Genomic DNA, 24565 nt, shown 5'->3' on the forward strand with positions numbered 1-24565 from the left:
AGCAAGAGTGGGTTCCCAGGCAGTAACCATACATAACTAAACACCTGACCACAGAACAGCTGGGCTGAACAACTCTTCTCACACCTAAGAGTTGAATACAGATGAAATGCCTGCCTACTCTATAATCAGACAAACATTTGCTAAAGGAACTTAAGGTTTATTTGGGATGGAAAAGAGCTTCTAAGGTAGGAGTTGTAAATTCTCAGTCAGTCCTCTTACTTTTGCATTTCGTGGGATGTGCTGTGGGAAGTACTCCTATCTATTCCCACCCAGCCATCTAGTCATCCATCCATTCATTCAACAAAATCAACTGAGAAGCTATCATGTACCAGAGAACAAAATGAAGTTCCTGCCCTTGTGGAGTTTACTTTCCAGTGGAAGTAGGCAATGTAGACAATAAACAAGTAAACAAGACTTCAAAAGTGAAAGGGCAATAAAACAATAAGACAGTAATATGATTGAGAATGACAATGTGTGTAACATAACAGTATGAAAATGTGTGTGTGTGTGTGTGTGTGTGTGTGTGTGTGTGTGTGTGTGAGAGAGAGAGAGAGAGAGAGAGAGAGAGGCAGTATGCACAGCACTCCTACAGCTGGGTATCCCTGAAAGCTCCCCTAAGGTGACCAGAAGGAGCCAGCCGAGTAGGGATCTGGAGCAGAGTATTCCAGGCAAAGAGAAGGATCTGTACAAAGTCCCTGAGGAAGGAACAAGCAAACTTGGCATACTCAAAAAGAATCCAATGTGGCTACGGCCTAGTGAGTAAGGAAAAACAGTAGCATAAGCTGAGTTTGGAAGAATAAGCAGGGAGCAGATCATAGAGGACCTTACAAGCTTTGTAAAGAGTTTGCATTTTATTTAAAAAAAATTTTTTTAACATTTATTTATTTTTGAGACAGAGAGAGACAGAGCATGAACAGGGGAGGGGCAGAGAGAGAGGGAGACACAGAATCTGAAACAGGCTCCAGGCTCTGAGCTGTCAGCACAGAGCCCGACGCGGGGCTCGAACTCACGGACCGTGAGATCATGACCTGAGCCGAAGTCGGACGCTTAACCGACCGAGCCACCCAGGCGCCCCTGCATTTTATTTTAAATTCAACAGTAAATCACCGAAGGCTTTTATGCAAGCAACAACTTCTGATCTGAGTTTTACAACACATCTCACTATGTTCTGCAGAAGGGACTCTACCAGGGCAAGAGCAGAAGCTTGGAGATCAAGTGCATAGTTTGGATGAAAGACAATGGTGACCTGAGTGAGGATCACAGCAGTGCAACTGTACCACTGTGTGCACATTTTGGCAGAAAAGCCTACAAGACCTGTACACATTAACTGAATGTGAAAGGTGACACAAAGTGAGGAGTCTAGGGTATCTGGGAACTTTTTCTTACTCTACCTAAGCAGTAAAAATTTCACTGGTGGGAGAGTATAGCAGGGTGCCCTACTAGAGACTAAGCTCATATTTAAAGGGCTCAATGCGACTCAGGTCTCAGAAAGTGCTGCTGTGCATCAATGGACTCTTGAGTCACAAAAGTAGTGTCTCCTGGCCCATGTTGAGGGAGAAAGCCATCAGGGTATATGCTCTTAATAAGTAGGACAGACAACTGTCCAGGAAGGAGATATATTTAATATTTTTTTATCGATTATTAAAAAGGGAAACCTAGGAAGCCTCTCTGGTCATCACACACATTGTTGGCTTTGTTGCCTCTCTGGTTTCTGTTCCTGCTATCCCAGATCAGCCAATATTGTCTGTTTCCAGTGATCATCTCTCTGTTCACCCTAGAATTCAACAGCTTCACTGGCTCCTGGTCCAACCAAACCAAAGGAGACTCAGATATCAGTGCTTCCTGTACATCTCACAGAACAAAGAGCTACATACAAATTTCCTTGGTTGCTATGTGAGTCTACAGAGGGGACAGTCATAGGCTCAGTTAAGTGTATCACTGGGAAGAAAATAATAGATATTGGTAAGCTTAATAACTAATTAAGAAACATAAATATAAGTATGGATCTTAGTTAGTAGAAACCACAAAAAGAATGAAATAAAATTTTTAAATGGTTAGCCAGCAGATCAGTTCAGTGGAAGAAAGGAAGAAAGTATAACAGATAAAAAACATGAAAAACAGCAAAAATGACTCTAAACAAAATAATGACAATGAACTCAAATAGGAAAAATATACCAACCAAAAGTACAAAACTCTACAACTGATAAAGACAGTATGTGGCAAAAATTTTATAGATCCCATTGGCCCATCAAAAAGTCACAGAAAATTTGATTATAAAATTTGGAACTAAATATATCAGGCAAATATGAATCCATATAAGCTAGAGCATTCCATCTTAATACAAGTTAAGAGAAAATCTGAGCAGGAGAAAAAAAAGATACAAAGGAAGGGCATTATATACTTTTAATGATGTATCAGTAAGACAGAATAATCAACAACATAAATGCATCTAACAACAGTCTCAAAATATATAGAGCAACAATTAACTAAGCATGGGGAGAAAAAGCAAATAAATTTTAAAAACTGGTGAATATTCTATCATATTCCTCTCTGAAACTCATAGAGCAAGCAGAAAAAATAAGCTAAGATACATAAGATTTGAATAACATGGTTAATAAGATCAAATTAGTAAACACATAGACTTTTATAAACAATGGGGAACATATTCCCTTCAAACACAGATATAACAATTATAAAAATGGACTATGTACTAGGCCTTAAAGCAAACATCCATAAATTCTCCCCAAATCAGTATCATATGATCTATGTTCTCTAAGCATAACATAAAAAAATTATAAATCAATGACAAGGACTAAAAACATACAATATGGGATAAGATGAAATAATAAGGGAATTCAGGAATACTTAGAATTAGTGGAGTTAAGTGTTCAACTTTAGAAAATTTGTAACAAGGCAATAAACACAGAGATGAAGGAGGGAAGAAAAAGAAAAAAAATAATACAAATATGGACAGAAAAAACTGGAATAAAGATAAAAAAAAAGTTAAGAGGCACCTGGGTGGCTCCATTGGTTAAGCACGCAACTCTTACTTCTGGCTCCGGTCATGATTTCACAGTTCATGGGTTCAAGCCCCGCGTCAGGCTCTGTGCTGACACTGAGGAGTCTGCTTGGGATTCTCTGTCCCCACCTCTCTCTGCCCCTCCCCCACACATGCTGTCTCTGTCTCTCTCAAAATAAACTTTAAAAATATATATTTAAAAAAACATTAAAAAGTTGAGAAAATAAATAAAACCAAATCCTAGTTCTTTGAAAAGATTAATAAAATTGAAACATCTCTGTCAAAACTAATCAGGGAAAATAAAAGTAAAAAGCAGCAAATGAACAGAATACAAAATGAGAAGGGAGGAAAAAATGACACAGTATTCTTTTTAATTATGAAATAACATTATGACTAGTTATGTTCAATAAATTTGAAATATATAACATATATACAGCAGTGTTTAAAACAGCCTAATATTGAGATATAAGGGCAGAGTCATGTATTACGGATGAGAATTTAAACAGTCACAGTCAGCCATTCTGGAGAATGCACTAGCAGGGCATACTGAAATCAAACATGCAGATGCTGTAACATCCAGCAATCCCACTCCTGGGTAAAAGCTTCCCACGTGTTTATATGGATGTTCATGCAGCACTGCTGGGATAATGGAAGGTTGGAGGTAACCTAGAAGTCCTGCACTAGGGGGAAAGTTAAGTAAAATGAGTAAGAACATAATATAGAATATGATGCAGCAGTTAGAAACTACAAACTATATACTAGAGGTACATAGAACAAAAATGGATAGACCTGAAAGATAGTATTAAGTGAAAATGGTAAGAAATAGACATGTAAATTAAACATGCACATGCCACTGTATTGCATATTTTACAAGACTGTTATGGTCCTGGTTTCTCTGTAAACAATTAAGTTTTACCTTGCTGGCATTTTTAAATGAGTGGTATTATAATGGGAGTTCCTCGCCAACTATAATTTAGAAGAGATTCCATCAAACCCAGATGACCCATTACTTACTGTCTTTTTAACGGTTTCCTCACTTCAGCAAAGCAAAAATTTGCTATGGTCCACAAGATCAAGAAGCCATTATTTAAGATGAAAATGAGTATGTGCTCTCTGAAATGTGACATGTTCAAAACTAACCTTCCTAACCTTCCCTGCTACCAAAAAAAAAAAAAAGTTTTATATGAAGACTTCCACATCTTAACTGATAAAAACTCTTTTTCTTCTAAGACAAAATCCTTAGAACCATCCTTGAATTTTCTCACGATGCATATTAGTTGATTAGCAAATACTGCTGGTCCTACATTCAAAATATATCTAAAATCTGACCACTTCTCACCACCTACTCTGCTACTGCTCTGTCTCTCACCAAGATGAAATACAAGAGCCTTGTGATTAACTTCCCTGCTTCTCCTTGCCACACAGCAGCCTGTAAAAAATTAAAAATGGCCATATCATTCCTCGGCTCAAAACCTTGCAAAGCTTCCCATTTCAGCCAGGGTAAAAGCTGAAATCTTTACTACACTCCACAAACCCTATGTGGCCTGTAATCCTCCCCCCTCCCTACTCTACTCCATCCACACAGGACTTTTTTGCATACTCCTGCCTCACAGCCCTTGAGCATATATCACATGACTAAATTCTGCACCTCCTTCAGTCTTTGGTAAAACAACATCTTTTTAAATAGGATGATCAACATGTGCTTTCAGGTCTGTTTGGAACAGAAGGACAAGAAAGATCTATAAATCAGTTCTCTAGGGAGGTGCCAGATAGATAGAGAACACTCCAGATTCTTTACGGACTGCCATTCTATCACAAGAATAAGTTAAAGACTGAGTTACCAAGCTTTTATAAGTCAGAAGATTGGCTTAAACTTTTCCATGATTTTACGGTTTGCACAGTGTGCTCATATAATGCTTGATCATGGGGCAAGAAGCCTGAGAACTTATAAAATCAAGGCTGTCAGATGTTTGTGACAAAAAAATAACATTAAAAATAAAACTGAGTTCTGATGTTATTTCAAAACTGATTCTCTGGATAAAAGTTAACTAAAGGCAACCAAAAAGTGGAATAGAAAATACCAGAATGATCTTTTTGTGCTTCAACTTCTTTAAATCTTCATCTAAACAGGAGGCTATCTTACTGTTGTTCTAAAACTCCAGTTCAACAAGTATTTGAGTTGCCAAAATATGCAGGGATCATAAAAAATAAATAAATAAATAAATAAATAAATAAATAAATAAATAGGATGATCAGGTGTGTAAAATGACAAAGTGATTATGGGATTAAAACTGTGACTTCTGTGGCCTTCCCACTCTCTGTCCCTTAGCTTTCCTAATCCTCCTTATCCTGCTCTACTTTGTTTTCCACTAGTATCTATCAATTTTTAATATATTACAAAAATACATACTTACTGTGTTTATTATTTTTTCATCTCTTCTTTCTAGAATGTAACTGTATAAGGTCAGGGAAGTTTGTTTTTTCACTGATTACACCTGGCATGAAATGGAGGTTCAATACACTTTCACTGAATGAATGAATGGGGTGAATGACTAATTGGTTTAGTGTAATCTGGGCATATAGCAAGACTAAAATCAAGGCTGTAGGGTAAAAAAAGAGAGATAGAAGATGTGGAACCAGAGAAATAGTGGGTATGAATGGAGCCACTGAATAAAACCAGGATCGAGTCCTGGGAAGGTGAAATGCAGAAGAGCAGGAATCCAAGAGAAGAACTCATTGTAGACACAGTTAAGAAGCAGAAGCAGAAGGTCAATACCTGGGAAAGTAGGTCAGGGAGTTTGGAAAAGGAAAGCTAAATCAATCTCCCAGATGACAGGCACTGACATGTCTAGAACTGCTCACAGGCCAGCCATATATACTGAAGGCTTTACTCAGCCGTAGATACTACTCACCACCCTGAAAAATGTGGGCCCAGCATATGAAAAATTCTGATAGTGACACTTATCTTCATGTATTTATTATGCCCCAAGTAAGACTTTCATGTAAATGATAAGAGCTAATAGTAAATTAAAAACACCACTTCTAGGCAAGTTCTCATCCTCCTCAGGGACTATTTACCAGCTGCTCTTTGTATAGTGAATACACAGTACAATGCTGATTAAACCATGGTTCATCCTTACTGACACAAAAAGAGAAATCAGTAATTAATAAATCTATTATTTGCTCTTATTAAACACCTTCCCTTTCTATGTAAATCACTAATTGCCAATAATTTACTAAATAAGTTAACTTAAACAACATTTCAGGCAAATCCAAAAAAAAAAAAAAATGATAAAAAGCAAGGGTTCATGTGAAGTCTAATTCTGAAGAACAGTGAGTTACTATTTACAGCATTTGCTTCCAAGATTCACTTTTTCTTTACTTCTAAGTATAGCAAAGACAGAATCTAGAAATAGGCCAACAATTACCATAGGAACACTTCCTAGAAATGAACACGTTTCACTGTAGACTTTGTCTTTAGCTCAATGATACATCTAGTTATCTTAAGAGCTTGAAAGCAACTATGCTCGAGTGATACTTGGTAACCTGAAGGTATTAAAATACTCCTCTTCCCATACCCCGAGTCTGCATAACGTTACTGTACTTCTTCTAACAATCAACTGAACATCTTCTAAATTTATTCATCAACCAAGTTATCCGTAATAATCCATGATGATTTTAAGGGAAAAAAAAGAGGGATATTCATAAAAGGTAAATAATGTAATTTGTGGAATAGAAAGGCAAAAGAAAGGAACAAAACTAGAGAATTTAAGAATGAGAAAAAAAGATAAAAGGGAATAGAAATGAACTCCCAAAATATTCACTTAAAAGTTTTCCTCCTAGATTTTTTTTTTACCAATGCAATAAAAACAGTATTTCTGTTGCAGAACATTCCCTAAAATGAAATTTTAAAACAGCTTTGGAACAGCATACTAGATCTCTTTTACAGATCATTGACTTAATGAAGATTTTTCTTCATGAGCATAAGTGGGCAAAAATGCAAATCAACAGTCCTTAATGCTCCAAAGGCTTTGATTAGTCCCAGAGGTGTATATTTTCTAAAGCATGCTTTCAATAGAAGAGCTACTCTTCACAAATCATCTAAAGGGCATCCTCTTACTATTAATGCTGTTAAATTAATTCTCAAAGGTCAATTGCTCACACCGTGGGATACCTCTAATGACCTAAAAGGGATGAACAACTACAATAATTTTCTAAATAGAACTCATTTTAATTTACATTAATTTAAAAACAATGTTACCACTTCCCCAGGAAATAAACAAGTCACAGCTTTGTTTAAAGCTCACATTTTAGGTGGGTAGATTTTTTTCTTTGATATCCACATTTCCCAGTATGTACCCCATTTTTAGGGAGCATAAAAGTATACACAGATTACTGTACCTATATTTTGCTTTTACAGATGACTGGGTATTGTGGATTGAACAATGTCCTCCAAAAAGAAATTCTGAAGTCCTAACCCGACTCCTGTGAATGTTTCGGAAATCGGGTCTTTGTGGATGTAATCAAGTTAAGATGAGGTCATAAATCCAGTTCTAAATCCAACATGATTGGTGTCCTTTACAAAAAGATGGAAATTTGACTGCAAAGACATACACAGGGAGAAAGAATGTCACGTGAAGGCAGAGGCAGAGATTGGAGTGATGGCCAGCAAGAAAGAGCTCTTTCCTAGAGCCTTCAGAGGGAGTATGGCCCTACCCACACCTGGATTTCAGACTTCTGGTCTCCACAACTGTAACAGAATACATTTCTGTTGTTTAAGCCACTTAGCTTGTGATACTTTCTTACAGACTGTGACATTTTAGAACTAAGAAAGCATGGTCTCCTAAAATCAAGTAAATAAAATGTTTCAAGGAAGTTGTGATGACCTGTGTCAAGAGAAAGACCAGGATATTGAAAGAGGTAGTGTTCAGAGAGAAAGAGTGAAACTAGAATGAGGGAGAATGATGTGAAGATCTGCAGAAAACTACAAAAAAGAGGGGAAACAGGTGATAAAGTCTGCGAGCATATGGTCAACTTTCAAAGGAGCTCTAGGTTTTAGGGCAGAGAGGCAGACAGTGATCTGGAAGCATGCACAAGGACCAAGGAAGACCACTGCCCCACATCAGGACTTCACATTCTCCTCTCTTTCTCATCACTCCAACCAAGACCCCACCAAAACCTTCAAGTTCATTTAGTCTTCATGTCCCAGGGTATCTCTTCAGGGAATCCCATATAAGACAAACAACCTCCCAAATCAGCTTGGTCCAAGAAACTGATCAACTCTGGGGATGCCACAGAGCACTGTGCTCACAGTAGTGGAAGCTCAGACTACTAACAAGACCGAATAAATATTCAATGTCTACCCCAAAACAGATCTACTCTCTTTAGGATTCTTCAGGTCAATGGTTTTTAGTGAGGAATGATTTTGTCCCCCAGGAGATATCTAGAAACATTTTTGGTTGTCACACTGGGGAGCAACAAAGGGACAGGTTGCTACTGGTATCTGTGGGTAGAGGGCAGGGATGCTATTAAGTATCCTACAATGCATAGGCCACCCACTACAAAGACTTACATGGCCCAAAATGCCAACTGTACTGAGACTGAGAGACTCGAGTCTAGACCAAATGACCTGGGGCAAGAGGAGCTCTTGGGTTCTTTCATATGGGCAAGGAATCCCATCCATACCAGTTCATCTACAACAGTTCTGACTGGGTATGGCTACAGGGCCAAACCAAACAGTTAGCCTTATGACTTCTATTCCAAATCTACTCAAATAGGGCCAGGAAAAGCTAGGAAAAAAAAAATCCTTGAGGTTAACTAAATGGTAAAAGTTAAAAAGAAAAAACTGTGTCCTATATCAGATGTTAGAGAAGCAATTTTAAAATGAGAACAAGCAAAAAGGCTTTTCTTTAAATTTAAGAAAGCAGAAAATGTAACCCTTTTCATTTTGGATAAATAATACCATATAGTAAAATTCAAAAGTCAGCATGCTTTCTTAGTTCTACCCACTGCAAAGCATTCCTTCAATAAGATGTTTCCATATTCTTGACTATAAAAGGAAGCTAATTAAAGTGAGTTTTTTGAGACGATATCCTAGGAATTCAAAATAATTGATTTGTTGCTTTTTAAATGAGAAGCCAAGAATCTTCACATTAAGGAGCTTAGGTGTTCGTACCTCATCAATATTTCACTTATAGTATCAGTATTTTACTAGATCCATAATCATCCACAGTTGTCCTTCCCGGAATTCCCATTCTTTTTTTAGGCTATCTCATCAATTAACAGTTTTTCCTTCCTTTAAGGGGTTTCCAGAGAATTGTTTTGAAGTGTCTACTTTCTACATGGAAAGCATTCTGACTCTACCATTTCTATTTCCATTTTAAAATCTGCTCTAAGAAAGTTTCAACCAACATATATGGGGTAGGATTGCTGTGTATTCGTAAGAAATTAGATCCTCCTGCCTCAGTGTTTTATCAGCAGGCTGCCTAGAATCCAGTGTGTTGTTTTATCAGAGGAACTTTTGCAGCAAGATGGTTTATGTGCATGTTGTTAAAGGAGTAAACCCTTCAGTGAGGTTCGCATTTATATATGACCCTGACCTGAGAGGAGTCAGGTCTGACCATCAACTGTTCCCACAAGGCTGAGGCCAGCTGCAGCTTTAACAAACACAGGGGTCCTCAACCTCCATCCTCCATTTGGGTGCCAGGAGTTTGTGAAGGAAAGAACACTACGAATATTTCTCTTCAAAACACATCTCCACAATGTCTGACAGTGTCCCTCACAGGACTGTTACAAGAGTAGGGCCCATATCTACTAGAGGCTCTATATACACAGCCAAAAGGTAACCGTATTGGAATTCCAATAATAAAACAGAATTCTTTAAGGAAAGTAACCCAAGAAACACATGTATACATTCAGATACACACACATATATATCTGTGTGTATGTGTGTGTGTGTGTGTGTGTGTGTACATATGTAATAGGAAAGATTGCTTGACTTACTAACTGATTCATTCAAGAAAAAAAAAACATCAGAAATGTCTCAAAATGTCCATCAGGGGAATGGTCAAGCAAATTATATCATACTTGCATAATAGAGAAAAAACGGGGGAAAAAATGTGAGCATGTCTACCATGTGCCAGGTGTTTTTATATTATCTTATTTCATTCTCCCCAGTGCTCCATCAATTACCCTTTTAGGTAAGAATCACAAACCACAATTTACAGAAGACAAATGAAAAGCCCATAAAGAAAGTTGCCCTGGGTCACAGAGCTAGTGAAGAGCAAAGCTGACATTCACATCTAGGTTTTCTTACTCTCTGCCCAGCATTCATTCCACTGCATTCCAGATTTTCCCGCAAGATCTACATTTGGACTAAGTCAATAAATGGAATTGTAAATATGAAATAAAGTTAAGCAAAAGTCAAACCATAGCATGAATGTATTGGTTTCAATCATACGAAACTGTATACACATATACTAAAACTGATGATAATCAGAATGAAACTGACAGAAAAAAATGGAATTGAAATTACCCCCCCGTTTGTTTTTCCTATGAAGTTGCTTAAGCACATAATAAAGAAAATCACCCAAATCTGCTCCTCCATACATGCCTGTTCCGGCCTACCTAAGGTTAAAGAAAGGCAATAAATTTAAAACACCTTGTTAAAGGCTGAATGTGGCTGGGCCAGTTTAAGATAAATATCCCATCCTTCATAAAATTCTCAGCTCTTTCAGAGACAAAGGGACTGGCAGAGTTTCTTCACTGTATCAAAAGATGGAATTTCTGCAAGTTAAAAAGCTTAGAGAGCAAGTTCATGTCTCTACAGAACTCTCCTTTTGTAAAAATTAGCACTTACACTGTATGACAAACATTCTTTAAATTCTCCCCTCAACCAAAAGAATTTAATCCTGGGGCATCCCCTTTACAGTGGCTTTGCCCACAGAGCATGTATCATCTTGAGTCAAATAGAATTATCTTGGAATCCCCCTCCTCTTGTCCTCTCCTCAGATCTGGGAGCTATACCACTGTTTAATTGAGTAGTCGGACCCAAACACGGATCTCACCTTTACATTAGGCTGTAACTTGCAGAAATAATTAGGGGTGGGCCTGGATGGAGTGCAGGCCCTGAATAACAGAGTAACTGGGAATTTGTATGAATAACTGCCCTTCCAAAGATAAACTGAGAAGTGGCTCACTAGAGGTTTACACAGTCCTGTTCCCAAACCCGAAAGCTGAGAACCAGGCAAGATGTCACTTTAATCTTGCCCCTTGGTTCTTCCATTTTTATAATGGGCAGTTACCTATGTCTCTTGATTCAGGAAGACAGTACATGCATGAAGTGTTGGCAAAGGTTTTCTGAAATTGTTTTTTAAAAAAAATGGTTTATAAATACAATTCACATTGGTGTCAGCTTCTTTATGAAAAAGTATTTCTTAATTAAAAAAAATGTGGAAGTAAAAGTTCCTCTACTGATTTCCCTTAAAACTACTGTTTTGATTTAAAGTTACATATTAATAGTCTGTCTTGGTTCTCTCTTGTTTTAAAACTCTCACTTACTTCCTCTTTTGTTACGTTGACTACTAGTGATAAAATATCCTGATGCAAGAATCTAGGAGAATGCTTGAAATGACTACAATCAGATTAGATCATAATATTATTAAATTCGAGGGTAGCAATTAATTAGACCCATAGTTTTTCAAATCTTCCTGACTGTCCACATACACAAAAAAAGTCAGTTAGCTAAACTAACTGATCTCATTCTTGGTTTCTGACTACAGCTCCACAGGTTTAATAAGAAGCTCACCTACCGAAATTTCCTTAAGATGCCAGTCACTCTACTGAAAGCTTTGCATGTTTTATCTCACTTAATCTTCACAATAATCCTTAATAGTAATTTTTTTTTTGTTATTAGTATTGTTAAAGTTCTTGTTATCTATCCCCATTTCACAGATGAGGAAACAGGCACACAGCAGTAGACTCACTGGCCCAAGATCATTCACCTAATACACTGGGAGCCAGAGCCAACTCCCAGACTGGCTGGCTCCAGCAACCATGGGACCACCGCGCCATCACTGCTGCTCTCTGCAGCCATGCAATGGCTCCTCTGGCCATTCAGGTAGCTCCTCCTTCTTTAAGTCAGGTACATTGCTACTGTTCAAACACGAATTTAAACTCACATCTCTCATCATTTTCACTGCTTCCCTGGTCCTCCCGAGTCTTCTGGCACACATTGCTAGCCTTCTTTTGATGTAGACCAAGACGTTGGTATCTCGTCCTGAAAAAGGAAATATGAAACACCAAAATTTTAAAATACAAAAGCTTTCAGCTGAGCAGCAAGAAAAAAATACAGAGGCTCCTTTGCCATACCCTTAAAGGAAAACCTCAGAGAGAACAGAGTGCTCCTTTGGCTTTTTCTTACTGCCAGGAGCACTGACGAGTTTGCTAATAGTAAAACGCATACAGTGTAGTCAAAGCACTTAGACTTCCAAAGGTCAAATCATGTGACTGATTACCTAATCCATACTTTTGAGTTAGGATGTTGAATATTTGATAAATAAAATCATCTGCCACAAAGTGCTGGGGAAATGAGCATACCCATATTGAATGTGGTTTACAAGCAAGCATTCCATATTCTTCAGTTTGCATGCTTTTGCTGAACATGCAAAGAGGTGAATCTCAGGTTGCATCTTGATCAACTTTTTTTTTTTCCTGCTTGACATTAAGTCTGGAGAAGCCTCATCTTGAACTTCTGTTTTATATTATTCTTTCCCTAATACTAGTGACATCATAATCATCTCCAGGTCCCCAAAGCAGTCTATTTTAGATGGCAATATAACACATTCCAGATATGACAATAGAGTATGTAACAAGATGAAAAACTACCCTAGTGTTACAGAAAGCATTGACAAGCTAACTAGTTACAATAATAGTCACTAAAATGGCACTAAAAAGTACATTAACAACTTCTCATCTTAATCTTTTAATTATATGTCTTTTTGGATATGTTTCTGAACCAGTGAGAACATGCATTCATTTAATCCTCAATAAAATTACCATGTTTTAGAAAAATATGACACACCTGTTATAGATTAAGTACATGTATAATATGCAGCTATTAAAAGATGTTAAGACCAAAGTCCTAACATTTCAAGTTTTAAAACAATGAGAACAAGATGTGTGCTGAAAATTTGCCAAGTGCCTACAAATTATTTTAAAGATGTGATTATATTTTTTGGATAGATGTAGGCAACAGGTTGAAAGGATTTAATTTACAGAAAAAAAGGAATAAAGAAAATTTCTTAAGTTATATTACAGTTTATGTAATGTTATGTGTTAATTCTCATTTAGTTCAGAATATAGACATTACTATACACATGCCTTCAAAATTCATTCTTATAAATTTTTTAAAAAGCAAGATACAGATGTGACTAGAAACTTGATTAACATATATACCTACTGCTTATAAATAAATATACTTACTGAATAAAAAAAAAAAAAACCTGTGTATTATTGTGTTGTGTGGACATACTCATGTATACACACAAAAATCAAAGATCTCGCTGTAACTTAGTTATAAAGACTAATGCACTCAGTCTCTGTGTCAAATACAAGTTTAGCACTAAAATTTAATTTTATAATCTCAAATATGAAGGCAATGCAATCCTACTCCCCAAGATGCAGGAGGGAGAAACTCCACCTTAATGAAACAACCTGAAGTCTGAATGGACAATGAAAGGATTGCTACATTTCTACTTAAACAACCAACAAACTGACAAGTCAAGTGGCTCAAGGAATTCCAGAAACAATTTTGTTGTCTTGTTTTTTTTTACCATCCCCCCAAAATATCACTGACCCTCTGTTTAGTGTACTAAAGTAAAAGGTCTCATTTTAAAGAGTTATCTTAAACAAAAGCAGCCACTATTTTTAATATAAGAAAGAGAAATAATTATGAACCCATGGCTTTTTCTCTCTGGAAGCCAATACCAAAGGGCTAAATACTGAGATAATCACCAATAACGGTGATACTCTTAGTTGTCCTATTTCAACCCATGCTGTAGAAGACTCCTAAGAGAAAACCTTTGATTACGTTAACATGAATTTAAGTCCTGTTTCCCAACTAGAACTTAAGTTATGGGGCAGAGGAACAACTAATAAACAGAGAAATACATAAGAATTCTTGGGAGAAAGTTATCATTAAAGGTTATTACCATTTATTTCTGGAGTTAAGAATCTCAAGAGCAGGAAAGAGAATCTGAACATTAAGTGAACAGCAATAAAGCTATAATTATGTACTGTGCTCTTATGGAAAGGAAAAAAATTATTAAGAAGAAAGGCAAAGGGGCACCTGGGTGGCTCAGTCGGTTAAGCGTCCAACTTCAGCTCAGGTCATGATCTCACAGTTTGTGGGTTCTGAGCCCCGCATCAGGCTCTGTGCCGACAGCTTAGAGCTGGGAGCCTGCTTCAGATTCAGTGTTTCCCTCTCTCTCTGCCCCTCTCTTGCTCATGCTCTGTCTAAAAACTAAATTAACATTAAAAAAAATTTTTTTAAAGAAGGCAAAAATTAATATTTATTCTCATCTATGAGAATCCTGTTTTGAACTGGCCTGAAAGTTTGTTCCAATTAATCGTGTTACAGTTCTGATCTCCCATCATGTCAACCTGGAGAAAACCTTACTATGTTGGGCTTCATACTGGGATCCGTGATGCTGTAGCTGCTGAGAACGCCGGTAACAGCCATCTCCAGCCTTCAGGGCCTGCTTAAACAGCTTTTCTGCTTCAGCAATGGTTGTTGCTTCCTCTTCAGCCAAGAGAATATAAGCAGTTGCACACCTGTCCATTCAGATAATAGCCACCATCAATTACAAATCCAAGGACACTGGAATAGCTGTAGGAGTACATGCAGAAGGGCAAGGAGTTATGCCAAAAACATGCAGAGTGGCCAACTGGTTCATGCACCCCTGGTCTGTAGTCGTTGACACAAAATAATGGCACAAAAGAAATGTCTGTATTTTAGCTTGAAAGGTAGGATGTGTAGTGTTAGGAGCTTGGGGCTCACGTATGGACTCTGCCCCTTATTAGTATGTCACTTTGGGCAAGTTATTACTCTGCCTCCCTGATGGAGAACAACATGGAATCTATTTGTTCACACTGTTGTTGTGAAGGTTAAGTAAGGTGATGCATGTAAAGTGCTCAGTACAGTAGCCAGCATGTGGTACATAATCAATGTCAACTGACAGTGGCAATGATACTAGCTATTGTGAAATATCTCCTTCCAGCTCTCAAAGTTAGAGATCCTATATATAAGTTTACTGCTATTTACTAAACACTGATTCTCTTTAATATAAGGGTTTCTTCAGAATGAGAAATTCATTAAATCAGATAAATTACTGATTAAGACAACAGCGCTTCAACATCTCATTACAGTTAGCACTGATGTTCTGCCAGAGAACACTGGAAGAACCTACAGGTAGTGTTGTTTCTGAAGAGCTCAAAATCTGAGTCAGCCTCAGTAGTGAACAAGAGTTAAATCTCACGCCTTTAGCAATAATAGCTACCACCTGTTGCTTAGTATACATTAAGCACTGTACCAGGCACTTAACATATATCGTCTCATTTAATCCTTTCAACAACCTCTAAGCTAGGAAGCCAGAAAGGATAAGCAGTTAACTAACAAACACGGGAACTCGTGGAAATTTAAACCTTCCCAATCATGTAAGAACAACCCAACTGCCAAAGAAAGGGAATGTAATTAGGAAATGGTGACGCCAGAGCAGACCGTACAGGTCCCGATCTGCACCGATCCCATTGTTTTCCTTCTTCTCCACTGCCCCTCTTGTGGTCATTTCCCTACTTATCAGAACCTCCATCAGACCACAGGAGAGAAAATAAACAGAAAGTGAAACCAAATGTTGCTTTTACCATTCATAAACTGCAACAGCCAGCTAGGAAAAGGAGGCTGAACTTACAGCTAATGGGAGGTTTGGGGTTACTGGTTAATCTTAGCCTTGAGGAGGGGTCTTATAAATTCTTTAGCCAATCCCTTTAATTTCATGCAGGACTAATCAATGGGGCTTTAGGCAGAATGTGGTGTACAAGGGAGAAAAATGCCCAGAAAAATGCTGTAAAAACCAATTACTATGGAGGGCAGCCGATACATGACTTGGAAAGAACAATAATGATCCTGAAACTGCCCAGTGATTCACTACAGAAAATAACGGGGATAGGGGGATAGGCATCAGGAAGCAACACTTAAGGCTTCAGATGCTGACATATAAATATGGGTCAAGGGTAATGAAGTGAAAACTGAGATTATAATACTGAGTGGTAGATATAGTATCAGAGGAGTTAGCTCTAAGGTTATAGTTGGTGGGCTGGGAATTCAAGATAGGTTGGGGCAAGTTGCTTGCTTTATATACATTTCAAATAGTATTCTTAGGAGAGGCAGAGTAGCACTACTAGCCAAGAAAACATGTATCTATGTGGAAAGTCATGAGTCTGGGGTAGAAACATGCTAAGAGCTTGTGAGTGAAGGAGAAAGAGCAATAGAAGTGCTAATGGTTGGGGAGTACAGAACGACTGCTCAGCTCAATGGAAGATATTGATGATGCATCCTTGTCACAACACAATACACATACAGAAGCAAGAAAGTATGGTGATGGGGGTGTCAACCATCCAGATATCTGCTAGAAGAAGTCTCGTTTGGTTAGAAGTAGGGCACCCGACAGGTTCTTGACTTACTTTGGTAACAATTTTATCTCCCAGATGGTAGAGGAAGCAATTAGGGGAACTTCAACTCTGGACCTAATTCTGACCAAGAAGAAAAAAATAGTTGGTGAAATGAAAATTGATAGGAACATTCAGAGAGAGTTACTATGTCATTTTGGAGTTCACGGGTAATCAAAGAGGGTAAGGTGGACTTCAAAAACTTCAAAGAAAAGAGATATGATTCAATGGCATGAGACTCCGAAGGAAAAAAATGGTTTAAGAGGGTTGGGCAGCTTCCAAATGTCCACCTGTAACCGTAGTCACAAATGAACCTCTCAGGAAGAAAAGAGAGGTGACAATTAAGTAATCAATATGGCTGCACAGAGATCTCTCACAAGGTCAGATGTTTAAAGGACATGTAAAAAAAGATGGAAAGAGGGCATGTAATGAAGGACTACAAGAGAGTGGAATGAAATTATAAGAATAATGTCAGGAGAGCTAAAACTCCAAAAATTACCTGAAGCTTGCAAAGCAAAATAAAGACAAAACAAAATGCTAAAGACAACCATCTATTCCCTGTTTTAAAATTATGTTTAAAACCCTATTACCGCCCCCATTTCTCTAAAACCATCGCAAAAATAAATAAGCAAAAAAGACAAACAACACAACAACCACATCAAAACAAGAAAAGTTTATAGTTAGTAGCAGCAGATAATAAAGAGAATGCAAAACTCTCTGACTTCTATTTTGTTCCTGGCTTCTCCATCAAGGAGCATGATTGTCAGGCTGAAAAGGGGAGAAGAAATTAAACTCTCATGGGGGTAAAAAAGACGTAAGATAGCAAATAACTGATCAATTCTAAGTGAATTACTGTACTGGGATGGGTAAATCCCAGGAAGCCAACAGACCCTGTAGTCAGGCCATGGAAGTGCTCTCTGTGAATAGTTAAGGAATCACAAAGAATGGACAGGTGCTAGAAGATGAGATGACAAATGTAGTAAAAATGTTCAAAAGGGGAAGAAGGCAGACTTCCCAAACTACAGAACAGTGATTTGGAAAGAGATTCTAATGGATTATTAAAGGGATGGTCTCCAAGCATTTTTAAAAGAAAGTGGTGAACACTTAAATCCGCTAAGAACAACTAAATCAGGTTGTGCTACCTTAATTTACTTTAAAGGATTTACTATACATTAAAGATTCATAGCTACAACTCATACTTTTAAGATCAAAATGCAGAAACGTGAGCTGAATCACAGTGTTAACTGGGTGGCCTAGTTAATTGGTTGACTGATACCAAAGGATGATGACTCATGAAGACATGAACCTGAAGGACAGTTTCTATATGCCATGTCACAAGGTTCCACCCCTGAGCCTGACATTTCTATCAGAAACATGGATGACACACAGAAGGCAGGCATATCCAATTTGTAGATGACAAGAAACTGGAAAATAAATATGTTGTATGGCAGAATCAGAAACCAAACAGATCAACAGGTTACAATGGCAGGATTTCCAATTCTCAAGTGAATCTTTTTTCTAAGACCTCCAAAGAAGAATCTGTAACTTTCTTCAAAAAAAATCATAAAATAGTTTAACAATGACCACTTGGCAGGGAGAATGTCGAGGTGATTCAAGCACCAGATGGGTGGTTGAGCTAAATGACCTTTAAGGTCTCTGCCAACCCTGAGATTTTATGACTTCAATTTTAAGAATCTTTCTCATTTTCTAAGATCTCCAGAATATTTCCCAGCCTTCCTTGGTAACCCACGGAATGTTTAACAACACTAATGACAGCATTTCCTCTTATCTTTGTCTTGATCTTGAAATACTTCAAAAGTGTAATTTTTTCACCTTATGTTTTTGTTATCTTTTCCCCACAAGCAGAAGATCTACCTAAAAAATGTGATGGCACAGATGAGCATTCTACATCTGAAAAAATTTCCCCATGTTATAGTTATGTAAAGAACTGTTTTTATTTTATGTCCTTGCAATATCCCACAGATAGTCCTTGAAGGGCTAAATAGCCCTTAGAAGCTATTTAAGTTAGGGTCATAGCAAAGCCACTGAATTGCTCTCTAAAATGACTAAGACCACCATCACATGGATGTCCTTCGCAAAAAAAAAAAAAATTTTTTACAAATTAATAACCCCTAAAACAATCCTCAAGTTCAAATGCATAATTTAATATAAGTATACCATTAATGAAAACTGAATACATTCAGCAAAGGATGAAATTTCCTTTTTAAAAGCAAGATTTGTCCCCCACTTACTCATTTATCTCTAAGGCTTCATGAGCTGCAGAAATCCTAGCTTGGGGGTTTCTCTCTCTCCAGGCTTTCTGCATTACTGTTTTACAAAAAGAGGAAAAAAGCATGTCCATCAACACACATAATTAGAAGACTCACCACAGGACAATAGTTAAATTAATAGCTTTCAGCTTGAATACAAGAGAATATTTCACTTACTAAGGAGGTGAGCCCAAATCTCCAAAATCACACAAATACACTCTAATGTGCTATTCCATTCTCCTTCCTTCGATGATAGCAAACCTTTCTTGTGCTCTTAATACTACAGGTCTAAATCTTATAGATTAACCCATGGTCTATAATCTTAGAGGTTTAATCTTGATTAAGATTTCTTTTTTTTTACTGAAGTATTAGTTGACACACAATGTTACAGTAGTTTCAAGTGGATAACAACGATTTGCCAAGTCTACACATTATGCTATGCTCACCGCACTGGTTAAGGTCCCTTAATCAAGAAAGGAAAAGACATTCTAAAAGAGATTTAATATTTCTTTTGTTCATTAATGTCATTTGTCGTTAAGAAACATATTTTACACATTTTTATATGAGATTGTTACTAATCTCTTCCTTCTACTTAGGCACAACATAAGTTCTATTGTTCATTTTCCCAAACACTATAGGCTCTGGGTATTAGGACTCTGTAAAACCATATGAAGAATTATGAGTTGGATCAGAAAAAAAAGTGGTTTGGTCTTTTGCTTAATATGTGTATCTGTTCCCAAAGTTTGCTGCAAACACAGTTTCTAGATACCAGAGCAGTTTGTGTATATACTGTGCAAAGTTCAATGCCTGGTATATTTATTGGACTATGATATTCTACCACGATAAACAGTACCTTTTTAAAAAGAGCAACAATCTCCATACTTGTTTTATCAATACGTATCTTTGAAGTTAGCTTTTCAGGTGCATGTACACATTCCTCTTTTTAAAGATTTTTTTTCACCTATTTAAGTTTGGCAATATAAAAAACGTCAGTAGGATTATTTAGATCTCAAACCAAGTGAAATGCATGCCAAACAAAGCCCTTTCCAGGTTGATAAACAAATATGGATTCTAATAGCTAAGGCCATGACCCCATTCACTGCTAGTGAACCTATAAATAGGCATACAGATCACTACAATATATTCATTTATCATTTGGATTCACTAAATCTTAATTTCTAACTACAATATCATCGAAGAGACATGACCCTTCATTCTACCTCAATCAAGGATTTAATTAGCTTCGTATCAGATTTATGGGCACTGAAGAGAGCATTTAGGGATGAGCACTGGGTGTTGCATGGAAACCAATCTGACAATAAATTATATTTAATATTTAAAAAATAAAAAAAGAAATATGTAAATCCAATGTTACTATATATTTTTTAAATAGTATTTTAAATCATAACAAGAAGACTCATTTCTACATTGTACTTCATCATGATAAATCCTTTAATTAAGTACCAGAATTCTGGGTTCTGCCAGCCAATCTCCAATTTAATAATTTATTCATGGGGGGGGGGGTGTAGAGCAGATATTCTAAAAGCAATAACCTTAGTACTTAAATCAAAAGCCCTCCCACTCAGCAACTATCTAAAGGAGTGTCCATACTTGCATCTGCAGGACGCAGGTGGTCTGAGTCACAAGTAAAGAACGTCTGGTGGTCCTGGGCAGAGAGATTCATGTCATAGTAAGTCAGAGGCTCTCGTCCTGTCACCCAAGTGTACCTGGTAAAGGGGAAATAGATGGTCAGACACTTGGAAAGCAAGACCTACAAAATATTAAGCTGCATAGGAAACTGAATATAAAACATTAACTGGGTACAAAACAGTTTTGCCAATGAATGAAAAAAAGTTTTTTTAATCATCCTGTTCTCCCTTTAGGAGGTCTATCAGCAGGAAACAAGTAAACATTTTCCTATATTTTTCTCTAAAAATTTTACTAGCACTAGCTAATGAAAACTTTCCCTCATTACTCTTATGAATAGGCATTTCCCAAAAGCCATGAAAATTCTGATATGCCTAATTACTTTGCAAAATTAAATTCCAACAAAATTTCTATGACATCTTTATAACCATGCTCTAGGTAAGTTTCAAAATATTTTGATTGTATAATGCATAATGAAAATAATAAGTGTAATAGAAAATTTCTAAAAACTACACATTTTTGTACATCATCCCAATTCTAATCCCCAAATAACTATAAAACAGAAAAACCAAAACATTTGAGGATTGTATCAAAAAATAGAAGCACTACACAGACTGTTACAATGACCCCTAAATGAACCAGCAAAAACATTTGCTGCTGTCTTTACTCTCTGAACTAGACCCATTTGTTTCCCAAGCTGTCAAAACACTTACCGATTATATTCAGCGCCCCTAAATAAATTCAGTGGATTTCGCCATACTTTGCATTCTGCAACAAAGAGAAATATGAAAATGTTACACAGAGTACAGACACACTACAAGCTAATTAATTCAGCAAAACACCCTTCCTGGCCATTTGATAAGATAATTTTATTCTCCATCCTCTACATGGCAAGCAACGTGGAAAAACTCTGAGTGGTTGATCAGGAAACAAAGCTCAGGAACCAGGACTTTGGAAAAGTTCTCCCTAATCTCTCTGGGCCAAAGTTTCCTCATTTGCTAAATCAAGGTATATGCCAACATCAGCTAGTTCATAACTTCAATAGTCATTTCACAAGGTCTACACAGATTCTATAAATTTACTTCTGAAATTACAGGTACAAGGTATACTTGTAAGCTAAACTTAAGCTCTAGAGTATAATATGGAGTTATTTAATTAGGGTCTATGTTATTACTGATTTTGTGACAAAGCACCAGATTACTTTTTACACTGCCATAAAACAGAGATAAGAAAACGAATAAAGTTATTATTTTAGAGAGAAATGCTATGAAAATAAATTGTTTTAAAGCAATAACACTGTTTACTTATACAGATACATGGATTAATCATTATAGTAATATTAGAATTCTAGCATATACTAATAGATTACACATCTTTCTTCCACAAAAAACACAGAAATTTAGAACCACAGGACTTGGTTCAATCATTAGTTTTTAGGACTGTCTTATAAGTGTGTGACTAATAAGCTATAATTCTTTTTAAACAGCCTATGATTAAGACTTTCTACTGATTCAGAATACTACATTTCTTTGAGTGAATAATGTTTTATTAGAAAATAAAATAAGTTAAGAGTACTTAAAACATCTCTGTGTGCGTAATCGGCCAAAAAACACACCCAAAGACATGGACACACAAAAGTGAGCAATTATTGCAGAAATCAAAAGAGCATTAAAGGGTGATTCATTAAGATTCTATCCTCATGCCTGTTATATGCAACATCCATCCTTCCACACCCACTCACTCATCCATCTATCCATCCATCCATCCAATGAGCATTGAGCACTCAATGGGGAAAACAAACAAGTAAACCATCTATTACAATACAGCATGAAAATGAAGAAGATAAAACACTATAGCAACACTGTGTCTAATCTCAATATATTTTTGTTAAAATAGTGAATGAAGGGTGTACACATAACAGGAAGATATGTTTTTATTTAAAGAAGATAAATATATCTTTAAATTAGGGCTGGAGCCCGCCTAAAATTTGCACAATGTTTATAAACTATAGCCCTAAATTTTCTGACACTTAGCTTAACTCACCATTTAGGAAATGATCTTTGTTCAATTAATTCAGCATCTTTGAATTTTGTTCCTGAGAAACTGAAATTCTGTAGCTGTCACTTCATATGGCACTAACTAGAAAATTATGCTTTTCTTAAATAATTACTTTTCTTACAGATGTAAAGACCCTGGGAGGGGTCACTAATGAACTCCAGATTATGGCTCAAATCACAGAATCACACCGGTGAGCCAAACAACCATGATACGATCTCTGCCCTTAAGGCTATTTTAACTTTTAGGTCCTCATCACTCCCACCCTTTCCTCAAAGGATGTCTTTCAAGATCCAAAGCGGTCCAATTAAAGCTTCATGAATATTGCAAGGTTTGTATTTAGCATATAACAAACATGTACACAGATAGTACAGAGGTTGCCCATGGTGACATTTTTTGCAATAAAACAGGAACATTTGGGGAGATGCCTCTCCCCCACTGAATTTCATCTGAAATATTAGTAAAAAGGTTACGGGCAAATAATTGTTCTCCACTGAATACATTATTATATTGGCATTGTTCAAATACTCATTTGAAAAATTTTAAACCAAAATACCTTCAGTTAAAATTTCAACACTATTATATATTGGATACAAATGAAATTATTTCTAAATAAAATTAACTGCAAAGAGACATGGTGTATGTACCTAAAGTATTTTTGAGCAAAACTAAAGATGCAATCTTCGTTTAGGAAGTGCCACAATATAGCCAGCAGGGGGTGCTACAAACATTTTGAAATGTTTTTATGGATTCTATTCCAGAACTGAACTTCTTAAAGAGTCACTGTTGACATTAAGTGTCATACATACGGTCTATTGCTTCTTCAAGTATCCCTGAAACTTAGATATGAGGATCTAAGTAACTAACAGATGTAAAATATTTCGAGAAAAAATATGTGATACAGAACTACCTAAGAAATGTCTTCATTAGTTATATCCTTCATTAGCTATGTCTCCTTCAAATTGGTGCAAAACAGGTATAATTTTTTAAAGAAATATGCGATCTAGAGGTCAAATATGAACCATGTCAAAGTTTTACCTGGAATTAGGTCATAGCTATGTTAATTTCTTCTTCGCTACTCTGTTTCATAATCTTATCACTACTACAAAAACTCTCTCAGCCTAGAATCACTATAGAGCACATACCCCATAAATATCAGACTGCTTGATGGTTTCGTGATACCGACAAAAGTTGCAAATGCCAACTGTATTAGAATGTGAAGATTTAAGTCAAGAGTTAAACTCAGATATCCAGAGGATAAAGGTTTTTCCACATGAGGTCCTGTTTCTTATCTTATTCATGTCTTTGGGAAATAAATTCTTTATTTAAATCAGAATTAAAATTTTACCTCCAAAAGGAATGTTGCATTCTCCATTAATATCAACAATTTCAGTGCCCTTTAGAAGCCCTAGAAGTTGACAGAGACCCCATCAAGGACTTGCTGATATTACTAGCTCAATTAAAAATATGCCCCAGTACAATAAACATACTCCCTATGGTTCCATCTGTAGCAGTACAGAAGAGTCTCTATCCACAAATGCAGACAGAAATGTTCAGACCTCAGCATGCATGCAAGAATGCAGTTCAGGAGGAAGAGAAGCAATATATATTGGAATAGTACTTATTTAATTCCCAAGTCTGCACAATAGATTCCCCCCCCCCCCTTTGTGATAATGGGATGGTTATGTAAGTTTTTATGTGGGAGACAAAGAACACAGAAAGTAATGCTTACTGCCATCAAGGACTTCTAAAATCAAGCTGCAATCTTTTCTTCAGTCTTCCTTCTCACAATTCCCTACTAAAACTTTCCATCTCAATGATCGTTATTTCATGCCTTTTGTACTCAGTT

At 36.7% G+C, this 24565-nt stretch overlaps 1 protein-coding gene across 11 annotated transcripts in view; it reads right to left on the reverse strand.

The window, feature by feature from the left end:
• Nucleotides 1-24565, reverse strand: part of ST7 (suppression of tumorigenicity 7) — a 247719-nt gene that overhangs the window by 75938 nt on the left and 147216 nt on the right. For 9 of the 11 annotated variants that reach the window (XR_008296703.1, XR_003425965.2, XM_027075324.2 and 6 more), the window contains exons 4-9: nt 21375-21429; nt 20626-20741; nt 18997-19072; nt 16760-16828; nt 14697-14851; nt 12199-12296 (exon numbers count right to left, since the gene is read on the reverse strand). Coding sequence is in view for 9 of the 11 variants with exons in the window: in XM_027075324.2 (XP_026931125.1) it covers nt 12199-12296; nt 14697-14851; nt 16760-16828; nt 18997-19072; nt 20626-20741; nt 21375-21429 (569 nt within the window). In the remaining 2 variants the exon portion in view is untranslated. The remainder of the gene's footprint in view (nt 1-12198; nt 12297-14696; nt 14852-16759; nt 16829-18996; nt 19073-20625; nt 20742-21374; nt 21430-24565) is intronic. The other 2 variants (XM_027075326.2, XM_027075325.2) reach the window with 1 other exon arrangement.

This window comes from Acinonyx jubatus, chromosome A2, assembly GCF_027475565.1.
Source record: "Acinonyx jubatus isolate Ajub_Pintada_27869175 chromosome A2, VMU_Ajub_asm_v1.0, whole genome shotgun sequence".
NCBI classification, from domain to species: Eukaryota; Metazoa; Chordata; class Mammalia; order Carnivora; family Felidae; genus Acinonyx; species Acinonyx jubatus.